Genomic DNA, 9,698 nt, shown 5'->3' on the forward strand with positions numbered 1-9,698 from the left:
TGTTTATTTAGTTATATTTTTCTTTCTGAGTGATTAAAATCCATCCTTTGTGCTAGATAGTTCCCACAGACAGAGGTATTACAAGAGTTGGCCTTTGGTGATTATATTCAGTTCTGTCTTAGTCTGCAATAGACTTTGTATTTGCTACAACTTTTTGTTATTGTTGTTAAAATCTATGCTGTATTCCAGGAAACACAGATTCTTTTGAAGAATTTTTATTGGATACTATTTCACTGTAAAATTCTTCATTTTGGGGTTTAATTTTTTTTGACTGTTGCATTTTGTTCTGTCCTGCGCTTTCCAATTTGACCATTTTCTGAGAAGCCTGTTCTGCAGCAGACTTGTATCAGTCTATTTGCATCTCAGTACTGTCTATAATAAAAATAGGAATATTTAGCAGAAGACTGAAAATATTTAATGCCTCATAAAAAAAAGAGAGGAGAAAATACTCTTCTTTCGTGGTGTACATTACTACAGTGAGATGCTCTGTCTTTGTAACAACGTGGACTCCCTCTACTGGAAAATCCTTTTCTTGCACGTTGATTCAATACCCAAGGAAAAGGTTTTATTGTGACCTAAGAAAAAGCTTTCTAAACCCCTTAGTAGCTTTTCAGGTTTTCACACGGTTTCCTATTGAGATGTCTGCTTCTTGTTTGAAGAGAGATGAGGTGGTTTCATAGCACTTGACCCCACAGGGTTGGGAATCAGCGCATTAGTGACTTCAAGAACTAAATCCAGGATTTGGACTCCAGTTCTGAAAACAGCTGCTTTGGGCATGGAAGTGCTCAGCCAACATTCTCTGCCAGAGTTCCTCTTTAATGTTGAGTACTTCAGCTGGAGGTCATGGAAAATTAATTCACTGCCCATCTTAGAAAACAAAAGGCATTATAAATTAAATTAGACATATAAAACAAACCTACACCCACTATAAACATCTGTGACTCTTCAGTTATTTAATTTGGGCATTTTATTTCCTCTCAGCTGGGTTCTTAAAATGTAAGACCCCCACGGTTCTCCCTCAAATCACTCTGATCAAAAAGCCTCTATGTGTCCAAATAACTCCTTGTTAACAAAATATATCTCATTTAAGATACTAGTTGTATTTTATCCCCAGAATTTTCTATGCACAAATATTATTTAGATATATTTTAAGGGAAGAAAAAAAGTGTAAGGGTATTACTATATTGTACTACAATATTTAGGTCTTTATTGAACTGTGTGCCTGAAATGGAAAAGCAATGCATGAATTCAAATGAAGCAATGCCTCAGAAAATTAGCTGTGCACAAACACTGACACCCAGATGCAGGGACATTCTTTTGTTGTCTCAAGCAAATGCAAAGATTATGTGCACAAGGGAGTCCCGTGAGAGTCCCAAATTGGGGACAATGTATGGCTTGTAATGCATGTTGAGCCACCCTGTATCCCAGAAAACAACCATTTAGAAACCTCTAACTGACTGACTTCTTTTTTCTACTGTTATTGAAAGGGAAGAAGATGAACAACTGAAGATACTAAGTGGTTTTGCCAGTTTGAAAGGAAACCTGGAGGGGCTGTCCTATAACAGTGCCATTGAAACTCTGGGCCAGTGGAAGCATCTTAACTGGGCAGCAGTGAAGAATGAACAAGATAATGTAAAAGTGAAGTTTGAGCCTCATGCTAATGGTGAGTGTTTTATGCAAGAGGAACCTCTCAGTTCTAACACATCAGTTTTAGGCATTCAAAACAACTGCACCACAAACAGTAGCTGGACTTCAAGAAACTCGAGTTCTTGTTCTATGAGCCAGAGAATGAACACGTGTCCAAACAGGAGAGCTGGATCATTCTACAACAGAGACCAAAATTTCTTAAATTTGGCATCAACTTGTCCTTCCCACTGGGGGAGCGCAGAACACGGCCAATCTTACTCAGGGCTCCAACAGCGCTGCGCAGAGAACTACGCGACAGACCACCTGAAGCTGCAGAGACCATTGATATCCTCAGAGTCTCTCTACGACACAGCCGTTCCCTTGGAGATGCCCATCAAAACGGAATACGACTCTGATTCTGAAAACGTTGCCGATAACCACCTGCTTTCGCAGAGCCGAGCCTGGCTGGATGAGAGCGGCTCGGTGAGAAAGCAGCTGCCCAGCTATCCCAACAGAATGCACCTCAAAACAGAACCGGACCTCTGCGAGCCAGCCTTGCCTTGCCAGAAGCCAAGGCACTGCCTTTACACACCCCATAACTGGCAATGCATCATAGCAAATCATCCCAACAACCTGAACTTGAACAGAGCTTGCAAGGGTTCACGGAACAAGGAGGTGGCTCCATTTTGCCCTCAGAACTCCTCCGTGTGTTTGGAAAGCGTGCCCGACCTGCCGCACACAGCTTGCTACAGCCACTTCTACAGCCCCAGCCCAGGGGGGGAGAAAGAGCAGATTAATGAGGTGTTCAAAATGCCATGTGAATTTAGAAACCCCTGCTTGGTTCAAGCAATCAAGCGTGAGCCCCTGGATTCTCCACCATTGTCCGACAGTGGACAGAACAGAGTACATGTGAGCTTCCCTGAAAATACATTAGCAGGTCCCGTGCCTCATAAAACCAGTGAATGTACATTTTTGCAATAGATTTTATAACATTTGAAATATTTATAATGTTAAAAGCAAGAAGTTGTAGATTCTCTTCCAGTCGAGTTAAACGACTTACTAAAATCAAAAGCCAATGGAAAGATTTTGAGTATGTGTTTGTGTGCACCTGTGTGTGAAAAGAAACAGACACGGGTACACACATTCTACTCCCCACTACTGCCCTTCTCTTAGTGATCTTTGGAAAGGGAAAAGAAAGGTAAAACCTCAGGCACAGAAAAATAATCATTACTTGCTGCACAGGTATACCCGTTCATTTTTCTTTTGTCACTTTTCCTCTCTTGTCTACAGTTCATTAGCAATTTCTGTTTCCTTTGTTCTGTTTGTTTTTCTCAAGCTGATGTGATGCCTCTGTACAAATCAAAAATGTTTATGGTCTTCAGTGTGGCCAGTTTACCGTAGGAGTTTTTGCTTTATAATTATTTTTCTACTCTTATAAGAAGGATCAGCTATTCCTTCATCCCAGCATTAAATTAATGGCAATAGAAAAGGGCTTCCCAACACAACTTCTTAATTTAAGAGGACCGCATTAGTAAAAACAACGACTTGCATAAATGCATTAGAAATTATTTCACTTCAAACTGAAGTTACTTCTAGTTTTCTTGATAATATTTTTGCTTTAGAATCATTATTTTTCCATTTCACTGCCATCAGCCTTTCATGTTGCTGCTGAAAGACTGAACAAAGGGATGTAATCCACTTCTATAAATGTGTTACATAATACTGTTAAGTATATGTGAGAACAAAGTATTTCTCTGATTATTTTCCTTGCTGTTACTTGTAACATCAACAAAAGAAATGCACTTTTTTACTTGATAATATTTCTTTGACTGATAGCAGCTTGTTAGATAAAGTCACCTTAAAACAAAATCTCACACTAAGATCATTTACAAAAACATCCTAGTTTCAATCCCAAAAGAAACCCTTAATCTCACTGAAAGGTGGATATATACCTTTCAAAAGCACCTTAGTGCTTCTGAAAACAGAGCATATACTTTTCTTTGAACCCAGACAGTAATGTGTTTCCACAACAAAAAAAATAAAGTTATATTTTGGGTTTTGTTATTGTTGTAGTTTGACTCCTGCACTAACTTTTGTTTTAAAATTGCACTATTTCAACTTTATATCAACTTCACTTATATAACAACCACATCATTTAAAAAAAGGCTTAGATATATGTATATGTACTTTTTGAAAGAAGCCCTGTAATGAATGTTTTCTTTTTCAAAATGCTATAAATAATTATAATGTCTTCCTTTATCTTTTAATCATGAAGGGCATGGCTTTACATGCCAGATGGGTGGCCTAACATTCTCTCAAATGCTTTGAATATGTGAGACAAGTGAAATTTTCTGGTAGTGCAATGGTTCTGCACCTAGGAGGCTGCTCTTCTCCAAGACTGACCGTCTTTTCTGGCCGAATTTACTGCCTGTACATTAGAGTTGGCAGCTGTAAAGAAATAGATTCTCTGTATGCCAGTTAAGTGCTTATGAACTGTGGTATGAAATGCTGCACACAGTAAAGAGGGGCAACGACATCTTCCTGTATCTTGGGTTAAATCTGTCGTTGTCCAGTTGACCATATCCAAGCCATGAGAAAGTTTCCTTTTTTGTGTCCGAGGTACATCGGCTCCCAGTTGACCATTTGCTGCATCTTGTCAGAGACAGTCTTGATATCCTTGCTTTGAAACTCCCACCAGTGGCTGCGATGCAATATCAGACCCTGTTCTGAAGTGAGACTGCAGTGTGGAATTTGCACTGCTCTCCAGTACACCACTGTCCACATCACAGAAATTCAAGCCAAACTGCAAAAATACTTGTGGGTGAGCAAACTTGCTCCTCATGCAGAGTGAGACTGCCATAAATCAGTGTTGCTGCACAACCTCTGCCTCATTACTTTACTGTCTACATAATTACAAGGAGCAGTTCTTTAGACTCTCACTGAGTTGCTGTTATAGTCCTTTGCTTGGCACGTAGCAGTGGCACAGACACTCTACCCTCTGCCTCAGAGCTGCTTGTAGCGTTGTGCTACGAACCCTGTAATATTCTCCAGTCCAGCTCATGGTGCAGCTGCCAGGCAGAAATGAGGTGAAGCAGAGACAGGGTGGTGTGGGAACCAATGCCTGGGGGCAAGTGGAGGACACACCCGCATGACTTCTGAAAAGCGGCTTGTTTAATTCCACACTTGGAATCACTGTGACACCCCTCCGAATGAGAGTACCTGGGCTCGGTTTCACACTGCCTTGCACTTTCTCCCATCATTTGCATTGATGAAGTGTGACGGTAAAACACTGTTATCTTCATGTGGACATGCCGGTGCTGTCTTGCACAATGGGAGTGGTTACACCAGGTGCAATTCTGTAGAGGACTGTGCCACCAAAAGCCTTGTCTGTGCTTAGAAATATTACTGCTGCGACTAGGGTGGGAGAACTTTACCAGCCAGATTTCTCTCTTCAGTGAAGAAACAATTTATACCAACAAGAGAAATTCTCTGCAGTTCTCCCTGTTACAAAATTAATTCTTTTTTGTTGACATAACTCTATCCGCTCTCAGGCTTTCCTGGCACGTATCAGTTAGAATTATTTTTCTCATGTTTCCAACAAACCCAGACACATTTTACGCATCTTGATCCATATTATAGAGGTAGGTGAAGTTTCTGCATGTAAGGGAACGTAATCTCACACATGAGATGTAATGAGCCTCTAGGTGGATGGATGAATGCGTGACTCAAAAGTGAGATGTCACCTTCTGACCCCCTGCTGTGTAAATGCAGTAATGTTTGTTTCCTTATTATGCCATAAAGTCTGGAGCCAAGAAAAACACACTTATCCTGCACATCACGTTTGATTTTGGTCCACTGAATTTGTGGCTGAGTCCTTATTTCAGGTCTCACATGAAAAAATGTGGTATCAGAATTTATTCTAGTTTAAATTATCACATATGCAGTGCAATCTCCCAGGAACTGGGCTAAAGAAGAGATCAGCAGTTTATCCTTTTTTGGGACAGTAAACAAGGAGTAAACAAGGACCTGTTCCTTCTAAGTACTTGGAAACAGAGGAAATATATGCTTAAAATAATCTCTTGCCATTTTTGTTTAAGGCACAGATCTGCCTTCATCCTCTCCCAATGATATGTGCCCTGGATTGAGTCAGGACTGAAATCTGACATTGCATTGTACCCTGTTAAATTACCACTGATCTAATCTTATAAAACTTTTTTGAATGTAGACATTCACGACCTCCTCGCACTGACCAGTAAATAGGATAAAAGACACAGCAGTTCTTTAAAATGACTGCATTTTCTTAGTGGTTGTTGCTAATTTGGTATTATTCTAAAAACTAGCACTGAGAAGTAGGGTTTAAGATATTTTCAATCACTGGTGTTTAGCTTTTAGCCTTAATGAACTGGTATTTGTCTCCCTTCAGCACAGCCCTAACGTCTATTTTAGGAGCCTTCCAATGCATTTATTGAAGCAACAATAAAAAATTATTCTTGTAGAAGAAATGCCTAGTCAAGTGGTTGCCTAATAGGAACTTGGAGCATTCAGGCTGAAAGAAATGCCTGACTGATAATAGCATTCAAACTTCCTCAGCCATAAACTATCCAGAGGCTGAGACAGAATGGACTCATGAATCCCTTGATCTTTGGGGAAGGTATATTTTGGTATGGAAGATGAGCAGTTCTAAAAGCTGTGAGAAGGTTTCTCCCTCTGGGATGCTACTTGGTCCACAGAGAGCAGAGAAAATTAACAGTACTAAAGCTGCTGATCAAGCTCTTGACTTTACTGAGAATGTGACCTCATTTCAGCCGCCAGTGGACAGCTGTTGAGCAGCATAAAAATGCTAGTCCAACACCTTTGAAAGCCACTACTTTTACTGAGAAACAGCATGATTTGAGCTAGGGGTAAGCTCAAACAGCAAAAAGAGTGGATTTTCCTGCACTTACATAGTGACTGAAACTGGGGCAGACCTCCACTGTTGCTAACACCAGAAATAATTTACATTGACTTTAAAGTCTTTGGATACCAAGGTAAAGCTTTGTTTAAAAAGTTCTGAGTGAGGGCACCACTGTGTGAGTGGTAAGCTTGTTTCAGTTGTCCTCAGCTGGGAGATTTAACAAGGGAGGTGAAAGACTAAGGGACTGTACCTAAATTCACTGTAGGAAAGACTAACTTCCTACTCTTTGATTGTGACGTATTAATGCAAAGTTTAAGTCTGTGGTTTACCCACCCTTTATCAAAACAGTAATGTATTCTTAAAGTTCTTGCATCTGAGTCTGCTCTGGATGGTATAGGGAAGTCTGACATGCGAGCACCAGTCAGTTCAGTAAGACTTTGGGTGCTGATCATTTGATATGGTATAGAGACTGGCACGTGCAATTCTTCTGGAAATTTCTAGTGCTTAAAATACTTAAGAGGCAACAAGCCTGAAGCAAGGAATATTCTATGGGATAAGATCAGCTTCTGCTGCCTAGAAGCTTTTCTTAACTCTTTGTGTTGAAGCCATACTGGAAATTAGATAGGACAACCTCACCCACTGTAGTTATTTCAGGAAGCCCATCATTTTGTCTTAAAAAGGTGTTACATTTTAATTAAAATAGTTAAAATGCATCATTTTCCCTACCTATGTACATATATTGCCTTAGGTAGTGGTAAAAAAAAATTAACATACTTATTTTCTTTCATTTGAGTGTCACTTAACCAAGACAGCCAGCCTCAGAATGACAGAGGTATAGACCCAAGCTATTTTTCTTGTCTTCTCTATCTGCTCCTTTCCTCTCTTTCTCTCTACTCTCTCTGAGTGTAAACATTCAAAATTCCTTTTCTGATCATGTTGAGACAAAAATCCTAAACCAAAACTCAACTGTAGAAAATTTCTCAGTAGAACAGGAGACTTTTCTTGGTGTTTCTTCTTTTAAATCTTGCCAAGTCCTATGTGAAATTGTGCATCACAACTGAAACAGGTGTCTGTAACGTCTAGAGATCATGCAGGTGGCCTCGCTCAGGTTGTAATCACAAGGCTTTTATCCAGCTGAAGAAGATTCATACCCAAGGTCTGCACTGGGTAGCTTATGTTCATAGGTACTACCACCCTGACAAACAGATCTTTGTCACATTTCCGTGACATCTGGCGTGTTCTTGTCACTATGAATACATTTCACTACCATGCTATCAGAAATGCCCCTGAACAAAGTCATCAGTGACGGGCTGAAATATATTCTAAACACACAAAGTACTTTTTAAAAAAACAACCCAAAAGTCTGGAGATCCAAGCACTTACTTGTGCTTAGGCAAAGATGTTCTTCGAGTGGAAGTTTGGAAGGAAAGTAAAAAAAAAAATTGTTAATATAAATTTTGGGGAGAGAAAAGACATATTGCCATCATGGTGTAATTATTCTGTGACTATGGCATCAATTCTTCATTCACTGTTAAAATTTTGTGGTCTGAAATCACATCCTCTTTTTTTTCCCCTGCAGAACTGATTTTGTAACTTTTCAGGTTAAAAATAATTTCTTGAAAACAAGGATTGAGTAATTTCAATGCTTAGATGCATTTCTCAGTCAGACTGAAAACATAATTCTAGGAGGCATGAAATGCTCCTTCTCCTTTCCTGGGACTAGTTTTCCGAACTCTGGCAAATTCAGTGTGTGCATTAACTTTCCTGCTGCTGGTAATTGTGCAGCTGATGCTCTAACTATGCAGTCTGAAGTTTTTCAAGATTTCCTTGATACAACAGGGCTCCAGGGACAACCCCAGTTTCACATTTGTACTGGTAGAATGATGATAAACAAAGATGCGGCAGAAGGCAATAGAAAGAACATCAGCTGCTTGGCTAGTCTTATTAATTGTATTTCAGCAATTAAAAGGCTATGTTAAAAAAAGTCAGGTGAAGTTCTGGTCTAGAGCCCCTCATTTTGCTCCACAGGAGGGTGTGAGCTCTCCCTTCTGAACCTCTTTTTTTTTTTTTTTTTTTTTTTTTTAAGTTTCTTTTTTTGTTTGTTTTGTTTTGATTTGTTTTAAATTTTGTCTTTCTAAAAAGAAAAAGGCAGAAGTTATCTCAGTTCTCAATAACAGTATTCAGTTCTGTTTCTATTCTCACCATAGTTAAGAAGGTTATTCTTCTGAATGGTCAACAAACCTCCCTCTTCAGAAAGGGTTCTCATATCCTCTCCCCTCTGAGCTCCTTCTTAACAAAAACAAAGAACACTTTCTTCTTTAAAGACAATTCCCATTTCTTCCTCTAGTTTTTCCACCTTTTTGATTTCATAGGATGGTACATTTTGGTCTCCATCCTCTCTGTTTTCTGTCTGTAGCCTTATTTCCACTTTAGGCATACTTCAAAAGTTTTGCCAAAAGAACAGTGTTAGGCAGAAGTGCAATCCCCCATTTCTCCCCCCTCTTTAATAAGATGGAGGTACTCACTAATAACAGCTGTACCTCCAAAACCAGAAGATAGGTCACTTTGCTGGTGAAACATCCTCTCTGGAGGAGTTTGTACTGCCAAGAAACCCCCAGCTACCACCAACAGTTTAGTGCTGCAAAGTATGTATACAATGCCAAATCCTTTTTTCTTTAGACATGGTCTCTTTTTCAAAAAATCAAGGAACTAATTTTCTCCTTTTTTGCTTCTCCCATTTGCTTTTTTTTTTCTACATGGGTTTATTTTTTCACTGTGCAATTCCACTTTTAATTTGAAAATTTTTAATTACTTTTTTTTACATTAAGAAGGGTATGGAAGCATTACATGACATGCACAGTGCAGTGTTTTGAATTAGTCCATTTTAGATTTTGAGATTAAAGTGACAAATAATCATCAACCATTTTAATGTGACTCCATGTAAAAGACTGACTGTTACAGAAATGTCCAGGTACCAGTAACATCATCACCAAAGGGGTAGAATCTGCCATCACACTCCACTTACAATCCTGTATTAAAAGTGCCATTCCTGCTTCTCCTAAAGAAACACAGTGGAGGACAAGACTAACTCTTAGCAATCTGGTCTAGTGGACGGTGTCCCTGCCCATGGCAGGCGGATTGGAACCGGATAATCTTTAAAATCCCTTCCAAACCACTC

The 9,698-nt window shown here is 39.4% G+C and overlaps 1 protein-coding gene across 1 annotated transcript in view; it reads left to right on the forward strand.

The window, feature by feature from the left end:
- Positions 1 to 2,607, forward strand: part of AHRR (aryl hydrocarbon receptor repressor) — a 63,575-nt gene extending 60,968 nt beyond the window's left edge. The window contains exon 10 of the mRNA XM_040079236.1: positions 1,488 to 2,607. Coding sequence (XP_039935170.1) covers positions 1,488 to 2,607 — 1,120 coding nt within the window. The remainder of the gene's footprint in view (positions 1 to 1,487) is intronic.
- Positions 2,608 to 9,698: the final 7,091 nt, after the last annotated feature.

The sequence above is a fragment of the Hirundo rustica genome, chromosome 1, assembly GCF_015227805.2.
Source record: "Hirundo rustica isolate bHirRus1 chromosome 1, bHirRus1.pri.v3, whole genome shotgun sequence".
NCBI lineage: Eukaryota > Metazoa > Chordata > Aves > Passeriformes > Hirundinidae > Hirundo > Hirundo rustica.